Source organism: Pleurodeles waltl, chromosome 1_2, assembly GCF_031143425.1.
Source record: "Pleurodeles waltl isolate 20211129_DDA chromosome 1_2, aPleWal1.hap1.20221129, whole genome shotgun sequence".
NCBI classification, from domain to species: Eukaryota; Metazoa; Chordata; class Amphibia; order Caudata; family Salamandridae; genus Pleurodeles; species Pleurodeles waltl.
In genome coordinates, this window is record NC_090437.1 from 1,232,923,571 (window position 1) to 1,232,944,260 (window position 20,690).

At 45.8% G+C, this 20,690-nt stretch overlaps 1 protein-coding gene across 1 annotated transcript in view; it reads right to left on the minus strand.

Annotated features, from left to right (window-relative positions):
• Nucleotides 1-20,690, minus strand: part of KRCC1 (lysine rich coiled-coil 1) — a 158,507-nt gene that overhangs the window by 39,057 nt on the left and 98,760 nt on the right. The window contains exon 2 of the mRNA XM_069204465.1: nucleotides 403-509. Within this exon, the coding sequence (XP_069060566.1) occupies nucleotides 403-509 (107 nt within the window). The remainder of the gene's footprint in view (nucleotides 1-402; nucleotides 510-20,690) is intronic.

Genomic DNA, 20,690 nt, shown 5'->3' on the forward strand with positions numbered 1-20,690 from the left:
TGACAAAGGGCCTCATTACGAGTTTGGCGGAGGGGATTACTCCCATCAGAAACGTGACTGATATCCTGTCCACCGTATTACAAGTTCCGTAGGATATAATGGAACTTGTAATACGGTGGACGGGATATCCGCCATGTTTGAGATGGAGTAATCCCTCCGCCAAACTCGTAATGAGGCCCAAAGTCATTACAAACAACAGCAACATTCTTGATGTGATTGCTGCTTGCGCTCTTTTTCTTCTAACACAACGACTAGAAATACAGAAACTAGTGTACAACCTACTGACGTTATTAGATTGCCATTTTCTTGTAGGAAACATTCAACTAAGCAAATGCGTAAACAAAAGAAGCAACGGCACTAGAAATACAGTCTCTTACAGGTGTAACTATAACTACATAGTACCTCATAATGAGAAATTCGCTGGGACTCGTACAGCAGTTTTGCACCACAAACGTTACAGTATGTGTCCGTAAATAGTTCCTTTCGTAATTTTTCAGAAGAAGTAGAACCTACAGAAATAAAAAAAATAGAATTATCAAGTTACTAAACGTTTGGAACATCATAACTTTGCTCTGTGTTTAATCACTCCATTCTCTCTCCCAGCATTTGGACGCCCATCCGAGCCTTTTATAAAGTCAAGAGGAGAGAGAGAAAGTGGGGTTATGGCACAAACTTAAAGAAAAGCAGCAGACTAAGCAATTCATGACACAAGGGGCTGCAAGTGGAGACTGGAGGAGCAAATCCAGACATAAGAAACTACTGATGTGAGGACAGTGCTTTGTATGGCACAAGTAACAGAAATGTAGACTCTAAAATTAAATATAGCTTCACAAAAAAATATACCAACTGGGTATTTTTGCACTGCATATAAAATGATCACTTTCTTTACTTCGAGGAAAAGGTTTTAGGTCACTACTCATATGGCCTCCTAAATAAACTGGAGTGAGTGGATCCTATCCTTCCCCTCACTGCTGCTGGCAAGTTTTAATACTGTAATCCCACATCATACTTTGCCAAGTGCCTCATACGGTTTGCTTCTCAACATCACTAATCACTAATTCTTGTTGGGTTCCGGAGTAGCGTGCTACTCATCGAAAAGCGCTTCGACGCCTCGTCTGGGGTAGTAAGCGCTATATAAATACGATTACAATTACAATTACAATATATTTGACGTCCTCTGGCCTGACTCCTAGACAGCAGCAGGTGAACCTATAAAATGTCTGTAGAGCATACACAAATCCGGTAGAAAACATGCCTTCAAGCAAGGCCAACATAACTTTCCAACTGAAAGATATATTCCACTGGCTGGAGGAGTTCCTATGTTTTTTAGACTTGTGGTGGATGCAGAACAGAAATCAAGGCCCCACCCTTCGAATGACCGCTTAGCACAAGTGCACCAAAAGCCTACTTCACTGCAACTAACCTGGGAGCCATGCAAGATGGAGATCTCATTTATGCCCCAAGTCAATGCAGTGGACAGAAGCTCTGTGCCTTTTCAGAGGTTCCTCCCACTCCTCGGAACTAGATAAGACACCAGGGCAAGCCAGTGGAGAAAGACAAAGATGCCCTGGGCTGACTGTACCTTCACTGTACTTCAGTGAATACACCAGTGCCCCTGACTGAAGGAGGAAGATACTTCCACCGCAACCGCTGGAGCAGACTGCTGGAGGGTCTTTGTGGGGCGGCTGCTATACCAGCTAGATGAGCGCTAACAGATGTGCTGAAGATGCCTGAGCGAGGTCTGGTGAGTGCAACAGTTTCCCCCGTCCACCCACACACCCGTGCTTGATAATTGTGAGCGCACACCACATCTGTTAATTCCCTACGACTGAAAGATATTGGTTGTGAACTTTGGCTAACAGAGTTTTTTGCGACAATTTATCGAACATTGCTCTCCTCGCACAAGTACTCGCAGTGATTACCTACAGACTGACTCAAGGGTCGCAGAGCGCTAGGAAGCGGCTTTGCTGCAAAAGAGTGAACAAACACTTGAACTGTAATCGTTATTATTGCCGTGTTTTTCTTCTGTAGAGAACCATGTAGACCCTATAGTGCATCCCTTGGAGCTGCTTACTCCAAACCTATAATGAAATCTGTTGTGGTTAAAACACTTAGATTTTTCTAAAAAGACCAGCATTCGACTGGACATTTCATTACTGCATTTATGGTGTGAATGAGTGCTGAGTTCTATCGCCATACTTCCTCTCTGAGAAGCTTTGGACTGCTCACCTAGCTACCTTGAGAGTCAAGTCCAGAAAGGGTGTAGGATGGCCACGTTTGCAGAGCCACAGTACTACGGGCATCAGTACCCCAGTGGCAAACGACCTCAAATACCACTATTGGGGACCAGTAGCCTTCGTCCACCCTGTGGCCCCACCAAACGGGGTGTGATAGAGTACCCCACAATCCAATTCTAGTGCAGCCAGACCCATCTCCTGATGATGGGTCTGGTATCTTGTTCAGCTCAAACTCTGGCTGGGTGACAGCATCTTACTCAATGCCATGTGTGTGCTTCATTTTCGTGTTGGAGAAATGTTAGCAATTGCTTACTTATCCTACGATAATAACAAGCCCTGTGACTGATGATTAGATAGCCTAGACCCAGTGTGCTGGCTGCGTGGCATCTTTGCTGTGCTAATGTTTGATGTTTGTGGTGTGTTTTGTAGCCATATGATAGCCAAACTTGTAGCATACCAGTGATGAGCTGGATGCATGAAGGAAGTTATGTCTAATGCATGTTTAGTTTCAGGTCAAGAGTGTTTTGCGTATCACACTTGCATTTCAATATTTTAGAGGGACAGCAAAGTGCTGCGTGACATTGCATTGAAGGAGCCTAATCACAGTAAATCTAATAGTCCCAATGCCTAAAACCCTTATAAGAATGGCACCCTGCACTTGCCCGGATGAAATATCAAATGCTTAGCAAGCATGCTCTGCCTGAACACAACAGGTGAGGTCACTGAGTTGTCCTCACTCCTCCATACAAGTCCAAAACTTAATTTTTGATTCCCTCGCAGACATTTTCACATCCATTTTATTTGGGAGTAATATTTCAGGGAGACAAAAAGTAAGCACTTCGAAGAATGCCAGGCAATGTTGTAGTGAATGAGATATGTATCCTGCTTACCCTGGTCTGGCCAGGACACCAGACATCGATTTGGTGCAAGGCAAATTTTGTGCAATTATTTTGTATCTGAAAAATCTCACTTGAGAGCCCTGAAAGAAAAGACTTCTATATGTTTAGAGTATATCACAACATGAAGAATGAATCAAGAATAGCAAGTTGAACTATACACTCCTGATCTTAGGCCACAAGGGGCATTAATTCCAGATCTAATAATGAACAATAGCTTCAGAACTAAACAAGCATTTACAATGCAACGGGTCTCGCGTTTGCTCATGTTAGAGCTGATCGCGTTGTAAACTCCTAACCCGACTTTTCACCTATCGGGCAAAAGTGCATTTATGTACATAACCCGAAAAAGTGAAATTAACTATGCAAAGCGCTCGACTTCTGCCAAGCGAGATCGCGCTCGTAAATTAGAGAAAAAGAAGTCCACGAGCCCCGATGGAAAACAGCGAGCCTCGCATGTTTTCTGTACTTGGTCGCTGCGCTCGAGGAGGGCTAGCCTCCGGAAAAGGCATGACGTATGCGTGCCTTCGACTAATGAAAGCAAGCAGATTTTATTAGGCAAGCCCACGAACCAATAAAAAATACTGACGTGAAGTTGACAGGGCTCCAAGCCCTTTTCTAAATACTAAAGCGTCTCACTGCGATACGCATGCGCATGCAACGCAGGCTCAACCCTAAAAAACGATGGGTTGCATTATGGAGCTGGGTACATAGCGCTGAGATATGCAGGAGTTCATGTATACTGGCTGCATCTAGCACAGACTGGAGCTACGCACTGAACTATACCCCCAGCACCATCCCAAATAAAAAATCCACCAATGGAATAGAAATCAATTTCTCCAGTGCAGGCTTAATCTTCCAAGCTACTGCATGTGCTGGACAGAGTCCACCACAAAAACACGAGCTTCAGTTCACAATGCGCTCCAAGCGTCTGGCCGGCCAAGGGTAGTAATGCCTTTCTGAGTTCTTGTTGATCTTATGGTGCTATTCACATGAACGTTGATTCACCAAAATTCCAGGAGCAGCAGAAGTAACATCACATGACCTTTTAACACAGGAGTCATCACTGTTAGTGGTGTCATATGACTCAATGACAAAGTTTCACCATTGTCTTTAAACATTATAAGACAAGTGCAAGTTTAAACAATAAGATTAGTGAAAACAGATAAAATTGTATGTAACCTACAACTAAAGTATGAATTAGGTTGCATCTATCATTTAGCATGGATACACACGTCATATACTAGAGGTGTTGCCTGGTCTGTCAGGAGTGGATCAGCCCCCTCCACTGATACAGTCATCATATGCCAGTCATCATATGCCCAAACCCATCCTCATGAGCATACGCACATGTTCAAATGGCAAGCCACAGTCCCAAGTGAGCAGGCACTGCCCCCAGTGTCCAAATACACCCTCAGCGTGAGGACCTAACACAGGACCCTGTACCCAGATAGAACATTCTGTGGCCCCACACAGCCTCAAAAGCGCAGGCGCAGCTCCTACACCATGGCAAACGGCAGTGTAAGCTCCCCTCACATGCACAGAAGACATACAACAGGGCACCAGTGCTACTAGAATAAAGAAACCTCTTGTGCAGGTCTGCTCTGGCTTCAGCTTCTACAGGCTTGAGACGTGCCGCAAGCTCTAGCCGACAAAGAGAACGGTCAGAACATACAACAGCCTCCAGCCGCACAAGGGATCTTTTTTCCTCTAGTAGTCTTTTTCACCCCACATCCGTTGCATGGAACTTTGCGTACACCACTGAGCCCCATATCTGCCTCCTACAGGCTGCCGTACAACTCTAGTTAGTCTTCACTAACCCATTGGTTGTTGCAGCAGATCCTACAAGGGCAAAAGAAAATACTTCACATTAACTAAAAGATATATAATAAAGGTGTGCCTGGCCCCAATGGACACAAATGTAATAACTGCTAGTTTACATTTAGAACTATACTATTTTTAGTCTCATTTAGCTTTCTATCATTGGCAGATCTCGTGACCCAGTTCTGTGATCCACCTGAGCTATAGAAACTAAGGGTTTGATTTATAGTATGCAATTCTACCTCGGTTTGTCAGGACGTGGGGACATTACGTCTACCACCATGACGGACAGGAGACTCCATTTTTAATAGTGCGCACCCAACGTGCAAGTCGCTGCCCCCTACTGAAACAATTCCCCAGGAGACAGACCATTGCACTTAAGGTGGTTTGACCGTGGCATAGCCTTTTATTTGTATAGTCACATAGTATCGGAAAGAAATTATATCCATGGTTAGGCAAACATTATTTATTATGTTGCCGCATAGGGTTGTGGTGCGCGGAGAAGAAAAAAAAAAAGAGGCTGATCCCTCGCTTCACAATGGCTTAAATGCTGCCCTTCTAGGGACCGCCCAATGACGTCAAGGGCGACCCGCCTTCCTGGCGAAACGGACGAGGGATTCCTTCCCTGGCTCCTGCCCCTGAAGCAACTAATGGCGCCTTACGGCTATTTGCCGTGAGCACCTGGCCAATATCCCCAACGGACACAGCGGTGATCTCTGTGTATTCACAGGAGTGGAGCAAACAGCAGCTCTTATGAAGGCACTGAAAGCCTGGTGTGTAACCGCCATCTTTCAAGCAGCTGCTCACCAAACATTTTGTTTCTTACAAACTCTCAAAGCGGGTGTTTGTTACTAAAAAATAAAAAACAAATAACCCCTCCTTTCCACCCCCATTTTGTTTCTAATTCAAACTGATTAAAACATACTAGAAAACACTACAGGTATTTCTATGCAGTAGCTGACCCTTTGTAAGGGTTAACTGGCCACCTTTAAGTTGCGGACTACTGAATTCAGGAGTTAATCCGGTGTAATGAGGTGAAACTTTTGCACACAGATAATTAATGTTTATACAAATGACAAAACACTGAAATAATCATGTCAACGAATATTCCTTTTCTTGCTTCATAATTTAGTTACCTTAACAGATAATCTGGTGCTGCAAAATCCCAATTGATCCTATTAGTAATGCAAAATAATGTGTCTTCTGTGGTCCCATGCGAGGGATGCAGAATGCATTGGACAGAATCGAACAGTGTTATATCTCAGAATTGGTGCACCCTTTTCAATTATTCACATTACACTGCGCTACTTAGTCGATGCACGACTGACTCAATGTTGCTCAGCTGACGTCACAGTGAAAACGTTAATAAGGAGGCGCCAACACAAGGATACCTCTCCTAGTGAGCGGATCCCAGTCCATCTATTGGTTACACCTGGGACCAATGGAATAGTGCAGTAGAAGAGGATCAAATAAAGCAGCAGATTTGACTATATTATGCAGCAAGAAAAGGTACATTATGAGGCACAATGCGACCCGTTTTGCAGCAGCATTAGTTCATTCAGGATTCTACGAGCTAACACTCTATGGGAACGTTTTACATCATTAGTATCAGTTTAACACCTAAATGCATTAATCAGCTCTGAAAGGTGGCCAGTTAATCTTTGCAAAGTGCCTGCCAATAACGCAACATGTGTGGCAGCCTTTTTAGTAGCAGTGGATTCGTCAGTGCTAGCAACTGGTTTGTGTATGTTAAAATCTGCAAATTATGCAACAGATTAAGAATTGCAGCAAGTGCGGCAAATCCATAATTATGCAGAAAACACCAGGCCTGCAGCACCTCATCATTCAGGAGGCTCTGCTCATCCCTGTCTGCTGACGTACAGGTTTGAATCTGGAGTAGAGCTGGGGAGAGGAAAAAATGAAGGAATCAAATACCTCCACTGTCCTTTTACTCCAGACACAAAGGACTGAAAGATAAATTACCGGTATTGGCCAAACCTATCCCTCCCCCAGATCTTTGATTCCTCACTGGAGCAGAAAGAGCTGTGCAGGGTAGAGGCACCTGTAAAAGCCGCTCAGTCTCTCCCAACGTCTGACACAATCTACCAAGAAATCCTTCTCCCTGTTACAAAGGGCCACAGTGGAGAAGTGGAGAACCGGAGAAGCGAAAGGAAATCTCCTCAGGGGATCTCTGGAAAGTGTCAGAACACCCACAGTGGACTCCAGAGAAGTGCCAGCATGCTAATTAACTGGCAGGTGTGAGCCACAGTCATTGGGAACTGGCAACAGTGAGCATCTGGGCATTGGTATTTGAGTTCTGAATGGTCTGAAGTCTTCTGGTCAGTTGGGTGTGCTACTGTTGTCCAACTTGCTGTTGATGAGGACCTGGGTGACGTTCCAGAGTGTGCAGACTGGTAGCCACTTGAAGATTTTCTTGAACATTCTGAGGGTGTGGAAACAGGAAGCGGAGACTGTGAGCTGGTCATCAATCATTATGCCACGGTTCTTTAATTGGGTTGCCAGCCTGAGAAACGAATGTGTGAGTTGTACCAGCCATCAAGTGGAATTTCATAGCAATGTGTTTCTGCCGGAGAGTGCAACTTATGTTTTGCGTGTGTTGAGTTTGATGCAGGAGGTGAAGTAAGACTGGGTGCTTGGTATTTTGTCAGTGAGGATGAGCTGCTCTCACTGGCAGTTTGTGACTGATTTTCTTTGTAACCCAACTTGTTTGAAACCTTGTTCTGGTAGTCTTGGTGGTTTTGAGTGGAGCCAGGGTGACTGTGCAGGAGGAGAGCCAGGTGAAATTGTTCAGCAAGGTTGATGTGGTGCTGAGGGAGGACATTTTGGAACTCTGAGGACCAGGTTTCTTCTGGGATCTTGTTAAAATCTCATTGAGTAGATTTCAAGGGTGCGATTTAGGATAGGCATATTGAAATGGATGAAGGTGTGGTCAGTCCATGTGAGTGGAGTGGGCTAGTTTACCAAGATTTTGTTAAAGCTGGTGAAAATGGGGTCCACTGGTATAAGTGGGTGTGTTCACTTGCTGGGTGAGTCGGAGGGTGGTCATGTCTTCCAGGAAGTTGTTTGTGATGGGGTAGCTGTGGTCTTTCAAGTGGTAGATGGTCACCAAGAGGATGAAGGTGCTGAAGTTGAGTACCAGGTGGGGTGACAAAGTCCACAATGGTGGTGGCAAAGATGATGTATGGCCTGGGAGGTCCTAGATGAGGCTACCACTAAGGGCATAGTTACTGGTGTTGTGCAGTTTGAAGGTCAGGGGTTCCATGATGTTGCTTGCCGTGGTGGTGGTGCAGTGATGCTCTTTAAAATGATGGCAATTCCTCCTTTGGGTCTGTTTGTCTCTTCCTGGCTTAAGATCTGTATCCTGGAGGTAATGCTGTAGCAATGTCGGAGGTTGCTGTAGGTGGGGGGGCCAGGAGGTGTCAACGAGGTTTTGGTCCGGACCAGCAGGTCTGGTGAGAGATCATGGAGGAGGTCACAGACTTCGGCAGCCTGCCTAGAGGGGGAACCAGTGAAGTGCAGGAGGCAGGGAGTGAGTAAGGGTTGCAGGGTAGTGTGTGTCAAGAGGAGAGGGTATGGGTGTGCAGAAGAGTGGGAGCACAGAATAAGTGGCAGACGAAGTACGAGTGGCAGAGGGGGAGCTATAAGGGCAGGGCTGGCGCGAGCAGTGGGAAGCAGGGAGGGAGTGCAGCGCAGGAGCGGTGGCAGAACGGCGGCTACAGTGGGAAAAGGGAACAAAGGGAAGCAAAGAGCAGGACAAAGAGGAAGAAGGAGATAAGAGCAGCAGATAAACTTGAGAATGTGCAAAATTAAAGAAAGAGCAAAAATGGGCAAAGAGGGGGAGGCAATCAGAAAGTGGCAAAGAATGACTGAGAAGCACGGAATAAATGAGAAAATTAGAAAACAGAAACAAAGAATGAGTGAGAAAATCAATACTAAAGCTGCAAGAATGACTGGGAATGTCAAAAAAGGCAGCAAATAAGTGAGAAGGTCCAGAAGAGGTGGCAAAGAATTAGGGAGAAAGTCCAGTAGAAGCTATGAAGAAAGAGTATAAAAGTCAAAAGAAAAGGGTAGTCAGTAAGTGAGAAGCTCGACAGGAGGCAAAGAATAAGTGAGAAGGCAAAGAAAGGACAAAGCAAAAATAAGTGATAAATTAACAAAAGAGCTGAGAAAAAAAAAGGTTGAACATAGCAAAGAGAGGCACTTACTTCTAAGCGCTCCATACTGCTTGTAGTATAGTGCCTATTGCTGCCTTCTGCCTCCTGGTTGCCACCCCCAACCCCTATCCCGATTATGCTTACTGGCTTGTTGTTTTCAGCCCCCCGTCGCCTCCCTTGCGCTCTTCCCGCTCTTTCTGTCCCAACCCCGCTCAGGCCCCCCAGGTCCTGCTGTTTTTCGCGCTCTAATTTAACTCCCACCCCCATTCCAGGACCTACTTAATGGAGGTTGCTGAGTGACCCCATTGAGCACGCTCCTCCTGCTCCCCTGGCACTTACTGCTAAGCGCTCTATAGCACTTGCACCATGGTGCCTTCTGCCTCCTGTTGCCCCCCTGCTGCTTTTGCTTCCTGGATTGTTATTTTCAGGCCCCTGTCCCCTCCCTTGCGCTCTCCCCACTCTTTCTGCCCCCTGCCGTTTTCCAAGCTCTAATTCCCCCTCCCGCCTCTGCGCCCCTCCTTCTCCAGGACCTACTTAATGGCCGTTGCTGTGGGACTGTGCCACCAGCACGCCAAAGGCAAGCCCGTCTGCACCTGTTAACGCCAGGACTGTGCCCAGTGCCAGGACCCCTGGTCCCCCCACCATCCGCCGCTACTCTGCAGAAGAGCTCCTCGTCCTCACCACTGAACGCCAAGACTCCTGCTGCTGCATGGCCTCCCCGCGCTCCACCGAAAGACCTTTAACCTGCCACCACTGCCGCTTCTCCTACCTCGCAGGACCATCTACCCACACAGGACCCAACACCACTACCTCTCAGAAGACCACCACCAGCCTAGAGCCGTTACACTGCATCCTGCTCAACGCCCACTCCCTCAGCAAACACGGCATGTAAACCTGGGACACCATCACCAACCTCAGCCCAGACGTCGCCTTCATCACCGAAACATGACTCAACCCAGCCTCCAACCCCAACATCGCCTCTGCCAGTCCAGATGGATACAAGATGATACATCTGGACCACCCCAACAGACACGGTGGAGGAATCACCATAATCTTCAAGGAAATCCATTTAATTCTCTGCGATGAAGGACGACTCAAAGCCTGTCATGGAACCGCTTATCTTCCTACAACACATAGACCCCAAGACCACTAGTATCCCGACTAGCTTTCTGTGATGCCATCAGCAACATCAAACCCCTGCCCTTGCCATTGACTCCCTCCATGATGCTCGGCAACCTCAACTTTCACATCAAGGACCCAACTCCACATCCCAACTAGAGAAGCTCAACAGCATCAGAGTCACCCGACTAGTCTCCAAGCCCACCCACAGAGCCGGATACACCCTCAACACCATCTTCTTCTCCAGCGACAGAATCAAATTCACCCACATCATGGAAGTCTCCTGGATCGACCACACAATTGTCCACTTCACCATCTCAAAGACCCAGCACACCATCACCAAGCTCAGAAGAACCAACCACGGCAGCTGGGGAAACTTAACTGAAAACCAATGGACACAGGGTCTAAGCACCACATCACTTGACACAGCAACCAACCTCAACCAGGCCATCCACAACTTTTCCGCCTGCATTAGCAAATGCGCTGACAAAGTCGCCCCTCTGAAACCGTCAAAAGCCAAAAAAATGTCAAAACAAGCCAGCTGGTACATCATGGAGCTCAGAACCACCAACCGTAACTATCTTCTACTCAAGAAGCGATGGCGCATCTCCAAGGACGCCTCTCACAGAGCCACACACAAAACAGCACTCAACGACTACCAACAGCGCATCAATGAGGCCAAAAGAACAGCCATCACTGACACCGCAACCACCAACACCAAGGAACTCTTCAAGATCATCAAAGAATTATCCAACCTGACTGCCACGAAAAAAACATAGTACACCCCTTTCAACAACTCCGCGACTCACTATCCGACTACTTCCACAGCAAGATTGCCAACTTCTACAACTTTAACCCTCAACCCACTTCGATCAGACCCGACAACCTCATTTAACCAGCAAAGCCCAGCCATAACCACCTGGTCCTCACTCGACGTTTAGACCACCGCTACCATCATGTCCTCCACCCATTCAAGGGCACCCACCAACCCCTACCCCACCACCTCCTCAATCTTACATCCAACGTAATCAGCTCTGAACTAACCAACCTCCTCAACATTTCCATCTCCACAGCATCCTTCCCGAACAGATGGAAGCACGCAGACATAAGACCTCAAGAACTACAGGTCGATCTCCCTGCTTGCATACCCACCCAAAGTACTTGAGAAGGCCATCAACAGACAGCTCACCAACTACCTAGAACGGAACCGCCTACTCGTCACATCACAATCAGGTTTCTGTGCCAACCATATCACCGAGACTGCTGCAACAGACGACATGTGAAACCTCCTCGACCAAAGATAAACAGTGGCTCTGATTCTCCTCTGTCTGCAGCATTTGACACCATCATCTACTACATTCTCATCGATAGACTCTACAACATCAGAATTCAACAACATACCCTCAAGTGGATCACCTCTTTCCTCTCAGGACGTACCCAGAGCATCCGTCTACCTCAGTTCTCATCCACTGCCAAGAACATCATATGTGGCATGCCCCAAAGATCATCGCTCAGCCCCATGCTGTTCAACATCTACATGAACCCCCCGCCCCGCGGACATCGTCAGAGCCCATAACTCCACATCATCGCCTAAACCCACAACACCCAGTTCGTCCTCTCACTTACTAAAGACCCCTTTGACACCAAAGCCAACTTCCACAACGCCATGACCGACGTAGCCGATTAGATGAGACAGCTACCTTAAATTGAACTTCGAAAAAAACGAGGTATTGACCTTTGGAAAGAAAACCTCCATTTCGGACCACAGCTGGTCGACCGGCTGACCACGCTCGCAACCTCGGCATAAACTTGGACAGCCAACAGACCATGAAACAAGTCAATGCAGTCCTGTTTCTGCATGCTCCGCAAGATCTTGAGATGGATCCCAGTAAATACCAGAAAGACCGTCCCACAGGTCCTCGTCACCAGCCGCCTCGACTACATAACATGCTCTACACTGGCATCCCCTCCCAGCTCCTCAGAAGACTCCATACAATCCAGATCGCGACAGCCAGACTCATCCTGGACCTCCACAAGCATACCCACACCACTCCTCACCTCAGGAAACTCCACTGGCTCTGTGTCCAGAAAAGATGCAGGTTCACGGTGCTCACAACCACCTACAAAACCCTTCACAAACTGGGACCGACCTACATCAACCACCAGCTAAACTTCTATTTTTCCATGAGACACCTTTGCTCCTCTTCATTCGCCCTCGCACAAGTCCACCGCATCCAACGCACCTGCAGCGGGAGCCACACATTCTTCTAAGTCACCGCAAAAGCCTGGAATAACCTCTCCCTCCACCTCCACCTCCGGACGGCACCCTCCCTAGCAGACTTCACAAAGCAACTCAAGACCTGACCTGCCTTATTAAAGCAGATGCAACAACCTCAGCACCCAGATACCCCTCTGGGTGATAGTGTTTCCCTTTACAAATGATGATTGATTTAAGTAGTAAGAAAGAGATCCAGAGACAGAAAAGCAGAGAGAGTGGGAGAGCGACACAGAGCAGGACTGCAAGAGAACAGGTCTAAGAAGAATAAGAGAGAAGGTCGGGGTGTCGAGCCATGTGAAAGGACTGGAGCTGGGCCCAAAAGGGCTGAGCGTGGTCAAAGGACATGCACCAGTAAATGCACAGACAAAGGGATGGGCTAGGCGAAGCCTGCTTAATTCTTCTGAATCTCATAACTGTCTGGATACAAGAAACATGAATGTAAGTAAGGATTATCAACCTGCAAATAATCAAGGACTCTTCTTAATGCTCCTTAAAATAGATTCAGAACAACCACGTAAAAGAAAGCACAGCAAAACAATCCTGCTTAGCTGTAGGCGGTGGATTCTGTTGCTCCTGATTGGCTTACCAGGAACACACACATGCATTTCCGATTCTCATAACTCCCAAGGAGATATGTGTAGCATATTAGGGCATTAGTAGTGGAGCAAGTGAGACCAGATATGTGTTCCCCTTAGGTCTTTTGGGGTCATGTGCCAATTTAGAGAACTCCAATGGAGCAGAGTGGTATATGTGGGTTCTCCCATACAGGACATTAGTAGCTAGACGGGGTAAACCCAGATAACTGTTTCTCTAGGGTCATCTGAGTCTATATTCTTGATATGCATATGCAGATAAATATTCCTGCCTTCATATGCACATAAACAGTGGTTCATCCGAATAGTCTTTTGCAAAGCCTCAATATGGACAACAACCATATGTTTCTTTGGACACCAATACTAGGGAATCTTGTAAACCTTACATATTCTGATACCACATTTCTAAGGAGCCACTCGGAGGGCCATGCTGCCTCTAATTGCCTGACCAGCACTAGTATGGGAATATGGTACTTTTGATTTTCTTCATGAAAAGCTTTGAAACACAATTTCCTCCAAGTCCCCTAGCTAACCGGTGATGAGAATCGTACGTGAGACTTGCCCATTCCTCCTATTTCAACTGACAAAACACTAGCCTAGCCTTCCAGAGGAGGAAGGTGCATCAGGACATACCCCTTCTTCAAATGCTGTGCTACTCCACGTCAAAGATAAATGGGGTAGCTCCATCTTTATAGAGTAATGTCCATAACTCCCACTTCACTTCCTGAAAGAACTCCTCCAGGTACCAATATGCAAATTGGAGATTATCTTAAAAAGAGCTGCCCTTTCCGATAGTGATCAACACATTTCTCTATTAACACCCATGTTTACATTAATGTCTCTTTTATCCTCTACCCTCGGTGAGACGTTTGGTAGTATCACCTCACTCCAGTCAGGAAGAGAACAGAGCTTTGCTAGTTGACTCAGAAAATGATTCTGAAGAACTAAACTATTCGAATGGCTTTTATTATGTGCAACAAACTAGGAATTGTGGAACTGGTTACCCAAATGAGGAGGATGTTCTTGAGAAGAGGCATTCTATATTAACATTTTATCCCATGAGACTCAAAGACTCTCTGATCCATCAAGCCAGGGGTTACATGAGGTAATAGCCAAATCTTGCTGCAGATGAATACATCGAGAAGGAGCTTTGATAAATATAATAAAGGAATGGCATTCCGTACCAAGAATTCATTAAATATGGAAGAGATTGCCATCAAAACCATTGCACGAGTCACAACTTGTACGTTTGTCTAGGATAAAATTATTTTTCTAAAATGTCTTTCTCATATCGTAAAGTATTCTTTCACAGCACTAAAATTGTGTCATAACAAAGTAGCTTGTTGTAGAACAATGTTTGTGACTGTGCTCTCACACTACGTCACAGCGTATACTGTACCTTATACATTATTAGTCCTAGGACTCAGAAACTAACAGTGCGTTCCTACTCTACAGATCAACTTATTGAAACACACTTGGTTATCAAGTGCACCACACTCAATACAGCTAACCACAGAAATTGCTTTGAAGTGAACCTAAATGAAGAAGAGGGCAGAGTAAGCTACTCAACTCACCATCCCACCAAAAGCCACTATCTAGATCTCATTAGCATCCAACCACTCACACCCATGGTCAGTTAATAGTGTGCACCACAGGATCCTCATTGCTAGTACTCAGATATCTTCAGGATCGGGACATGGGCATAAATTAAGGTTCACGGACCTAGAAGTGCTTCAATAGGGTACTATATATTGGTTGCACAACTCCAATATGCACCAAAGCAATTGTTAGGGATGTAATGCAGTGGGATCACCCCCACCTTCCTTTATGTTTTACTAGATGTTTCTTGAGAATACGAATGTGGCCACACAAACAAATCACATGGGCAACACTGGGTGTTCTTAGCTCTTTGTAATATTTACTTACTTCCTCCAGGCCCTTTCAATGGAAGTAAAAACCATGGGTCTGTGCTTTCTGATTCACTAGAGACAGGGGCATCATGGGCACTAGCCCTCCTGACTGCGGTTCTCACCACTGAGTTCCACATCAGGGACGATGGCTGCAGGCTATTGCCCACATACCTACAGTCTCCCAGATAGTGGCCCACACACCTAGAGTTTCTTATCACTCACTGAATACTGATACTGATACTGAAGAGAATCTACCAACTGGCGGGCAGGATCCCGCAGACGTGCATGGTTTATGCCACACTATGTAAACAAAGAACAAGGGCCTGATTCTAACTTTGGAGGACGGTGTTAAACCGTCCCAAAAGTGGCGGATATACCACCTACCGTATTACGAGTTCCATAGGATATAATGGACTCGTAATACGGTAGGTGGTATATCCGCCACTTTTGGGACGATTTAACACCGTCCTCCAAAGTTAGAATCAGGCCCCAAGTGATTTAAAAAAACACATTTTCGTCTTCTAAAAGAGAAGACATTTGACACTGGCTTTGAATTACTAACATTGTGCATTCTCACAATTCTCCTGGAAAAATTCGGTACCCCTCATATGTGTGGGGGGGGGGGGAAGGTTTGGCCAAGGGATCGCCTGACATCCAGGAAGCCTTACATCCTGGGGTTTCAAGGGATGTTTAAGAATGCACATTTTTGCTTGGGTCTCCCCTGTAGAAGAGAAAATATGTTGGTTCTGGACAGGTGGAAGTTGTTTAGTCCTGTGGTGCAGAGCTGGGGATCGGGAGGTTTCCCACTTTAGTTTCATGGTAGCTAGGATAAGGCAACCTGCTTGGGAATTGCAGACAAGTCATGGGGAAACTCCCATTTTCAACTGTGCCTATCTAATAGTGATTTATACCCTTGTTGCAGCAATCTGGTCCCCTTTTTCTGGAACTATATAGCGTCAAATAATCCCAATGCCTCTACCCTCCCTTCTGGTGAGTATATATGCCCTCCATGAAAGGCCAAGGCGGTTGGTGGCTGGAGAATCTAGACCTATGCCGAGTGATTGGACAGTCCTTCTACTGAAATCCTCTGATTCTAGTGGTAAGGATTCCTGCTCTGTGATCACATAATGCTTAGTGGTAAGGATTCCTGCTCTGTGATCACATAATGCTTAGTGGTAAAGATTCCTGCTCTGTGATCATGTGATGCCTAGTGGTAAGGATTCCTGCTCTGTGATCATGTGATGCCTTTTGGTGAGGATTCCTGCTCTGTGATCAGGGTCTTGCTGCAACCTCCAAACAGGAATATTATGTCACTTTTACAATGATTGGTTGAACCACTGACCTGTATGCAACTATACCTTTGGGATATTTTAATATTCGCAACCTACTTTAACAACACATGTAATTATTATTCTACATACAACAAACATTTGAAAACCGAATTAAAAAAAGGACACCGTCGCAAAGAGGAGATTTTGCTATTTGTCCATGACCAAGGGTCTGTCACTGGGCAGCCTTTTCCTGGAGCCAGTGGCAGCTGATGATATCTGAAAGTGGTGGGGCATAAAAGTGTGGGATGAGTGCCCTGTGGCGAGTGTCTGACTGTCCTAAGGGAGGATTGTAGGGTGGAGGCTCTCCTCAGGAAAATTTTGAAAAAAAGTGGCAAATGGGGCATTTTCAAGCAAATGTGAGAAAGCAAGAAGATTAATAAAGCAACTGTAAAAGTACAGTTACGGCAACAATAAAGAGATTTCATATGATAATGACATAGGCAACCGCTTAATCAGTGTAACCACAGAACTTCATAACAGACTTTGAGATAACAATGTTGAGTAACTCTCAGATATCTCATTACTGACATACCTCTACAAACGAAATCTACTGAGGAAATACAAGTTATTGTGATTTGTCGGACTGGACACAATGAAACTGCAAGGAATAAACAGCAAAAGGCAGTAGGGCACCCTACAAGGCACTGTACATCATATTCAGGGGATGAAGAAATATTAACCCATACTTTTAATGCCGACAGGCAGTAACACACAAAAAAAAAAAAAATCTAACATTTTGTTAGTTGGTAAAGGGTCAATTTAGACTTATGTATCTGTTTTTATGTCTTATTTTTTACACAGCTCTTCCAACGACGATGCTGAGGGCTTCTGACACCTTTAGTTTCTGTTTTTGCCAGGCCCCAAACACTCACTGCTACAGTGCGAGGTCACAGTGACCAAAAAGGAGTGAGAATACCTCTAGTCGACGTCCCCACTCAGTGCTTCCTATTGTGCAATGCGGACCTACTGGTGGCAAATGTGCACGAATAGAGACTCCGAGATCAAGGGCAGAAAAACACCAATCACTGCACAGATTCATAATAAAGTCATACAGTGATTGGACGCTCTGTCAACATAAACCTCCCACTCCTGCAGTGCGTCCAGTGCAGGAGCACTGCACCAGAGAGGCCTAACCCCATCTGTTCAGTCAATCCAGACACTGCTCCCTTGCTGTAGTGTTGCCAGCACAGCATGAGAGCAGTTCCATGATTGGCTTGGAACTCAAAGCTCATGTGAGGTACCATTGGGGGGGGGAGTTCCGGCTGTGCTTCTCCCCAACTCTCTTATTGCTGAAGTGATGAGGCCTCTAGTGCACATGCCGGGATATCCACAAAAAGGCAGCCAACCAACCAGACATTCACACTTACCAAGGTGAACTCGAGCAACCTGTTTAGTGTGTGCAGCAGTGCATCTGTTCTTATTAATTTCAAGCCCCATCCCCCATTAACTGCCCTATTCAGGAATTTACAGCAACTGTCTCGCGGCTAAAAGCTGATTACTGCAGCCAGACAAAAAATATTATAATTTATTTACATTGAATAGAGGGCTCTGGAGGGGCATACGTTTGGGCCGGGGGGAATAATCTGGAGGGGCAGAACCGCATTGCCCTAAAAGAGCAGCCACCTTGTTTGGAGCAGCATATTATGAAAAAACAATAAGTACACCCAGTGGTCTTTCACCCCTTCTTAGAAAAGAGTAAACACCACATCAGTCCCTCTAGATTAGAAGAGAGGATATTTGCAGGTAGGGGCTTATTCATAGCAGTGGGAGCGCTTCTCAATTAAAAGTCGGTGGAATCTAGTGGGAAAGATTCTTGTCATAATCCTCAAATAGGAATTATTTTGGGAAGGACACCACTGAAAAAGTAAGATGATGCCCTTTACCATGGTTCTTTCCTAATTACTGCTGCCCAGGGTGTCACAATTGTTACGTCTTTCTGCGGAGGAGGAGATCAGCGGGCCCTCCCAAAGTGTACCTCCAAGGGAGTAAGAAGGATGGTTGAGGGAGGCTAGCCATGTGCGTAGTGTACTGAAAGCCTCTGGTGTCTAGTGGGAAAAATCCCTGTTTAGTGATTGCAATTCCGTAGTAATCACCAAATAGGAATTCTTCCTTAAGGGGCACCACTAGAAAAGACATTTCAACTGTGCCTCTCCCTTCAACTATCATGTATGGGGGGGCAACAAAATGACCCCATCCTTTGACAGTGATGAATTACTTATGCATTGATGCTACATTTCAGTCGTAAGATTTTTGCTGGACCTGGCTCTTTTTGCGGGGTTATCCCTAAACATTTTGCTGCCTTCCTCCTAATTTTATTGACTGGTTTTTGTTGACTTTAGGACTCTGGGCACTCTACCACTGCTAACCAGTGCTAAAGTGCATATGCTCTCTGTGTAAATTGTACCGGTGATTGGTTTATCCATGATTGGCATATCTGATTTACTAGTGAGTCCCTAGTAAAGTGCACTAAAGGTGCCTAGGGCCTGTAAATGAAATGCTACTAGTGGGCCTGCAGCACTGATTGTGCCACCCACATGAGTAGCGCTTTATCATGTCTCAGACCTGCCATTGCAGTGAGTGTGTGCAGTCTGGTACTGCCAATTCGACCCAAAGATTCCCCTTTCCTGCAGATGTCACCCCTAAGGTAGGCCCCTAGGTAGCCCCATAGGCAGGGGGCAGTGTATCTTAAAGGTGGGGCATGTACTGATGTGTTTTACATGTCCTAACAGTGAAATACTACCAAATTCGGTTTTCACTGTGCAAGTCCTATCTCTTTCACAGGTTAATATGGGGGCTGTCTTTGCTTACTTCAAAGGCAGAAAGGGGTATAAGTAGTGGACCCAAAACCCCGGACTTTAGATTTCTTCAGGATTACTTCAGGATTCAAGAGGAACCTCTGCCAATAGGAAGAGCTGAAGAGCTGGAGGATGAGTACTGCCCCTTTTTGCCTGTGACTGTGTTTTGCTGGGTTGGCCTGAAGTTGCTGCTTCTGCCTGAAAGAGGACAAAGACTGGACTTTGTGGTATATTCCTGCTTGTGAAGAATCTCCAAGGGCTTTACCTGAGCTTGCCTCCTGTTTTGAAGTCTCAGGGCCATCAAAGACTTTCTTGGCCAGAATCTGGACTCCCTGCCGAGACTTCTGCCCTGCCAAGTGGTGCCCATTCTAGTCCCTGGGCCCTTGAAAGGTGACATTGGCAGAACAAGGACTGAAATCCACGCACAGAATGCCATATGGGGAAAATTTTGTCGCACCACCTGCAACGCGGCTGAAAAATGACACATCACCCACTTCGCGGCTAGAATCGACGCTCAGCTACATTGCAGCTGGAGAAACGACGCAACACCCGCTTGCGACTGCTTATGATGAGGCAAAACCCACGCAGCACAGTTTTCCAACACCGTGTGGCCAGATTTCTCACACATCATCGCTAGGCGTCAAAAATCAACGAAAGCCTGCACGGATCCGAGGTGCCCGTCCGGAAGTCGACGCAGTGCTTTCTTGCGGGAGAAAAAAAAATGACGCAGCGCCTATCCAACCGGAGAAGGAAACGACGCACAGTCCTGATTGCGACAGAGAAATCGACGCATCGCTGACTTTTTCGACACACACTCGCCCGCGCGGCTTTATTTCTGACACAACCCAGGTACACTGTGTAACAACTTTTCCATTGTTTTCTATGGAAAAAGACTTATTATTTTAAAAATTCCTATCTTGATTTGTGTATGTTGGATTGTTGTCGTTTTGGTCTTGTTTGATTTAGATAAATATTGGCTATTTTTCTAAACTGGTGTGGTGTTCATTTTGTAGTGGTTTCACTGTATTACTGTGTGTGTTGGTAGAAATACTTTACACATTGCCTTTGAGGTAAGCCTGACTGCTTGTGCTAACCTACCAAGGGGGAGAGCAGGGGTTAAGTGTGCATCTCCAGTGCCCTGACTGGGGTGATGGTCCCTGCTTGGACAGAGTGCAAACTGATTGCCAACCAGAGACCCTATTTCTACCAATATTACACTGATTACATAAATTTTTAAAACACAATTGCCCTTGTAATAAAAACTAATCGTAGGTAGAGGACTGCACTGCCACAGAAAAGTGCCCATGAAAAGATATATATAAACAAAAACCAGTATTTTCACTTTCAGCAAACAGACATATTAACTAACAATTGTTTGGCGCTCCAATGATTTTTATCAGTGACGGCAAAGATAATTAACTATGTAATAATATTAAGAGTGATGCCATCTATTAATGCTGTCTGCATATGTGAGATCTAATTCACAAACATTGTTCACCCAAAATTAAATTAGTTTGCAAAAATAAACCTTTGTG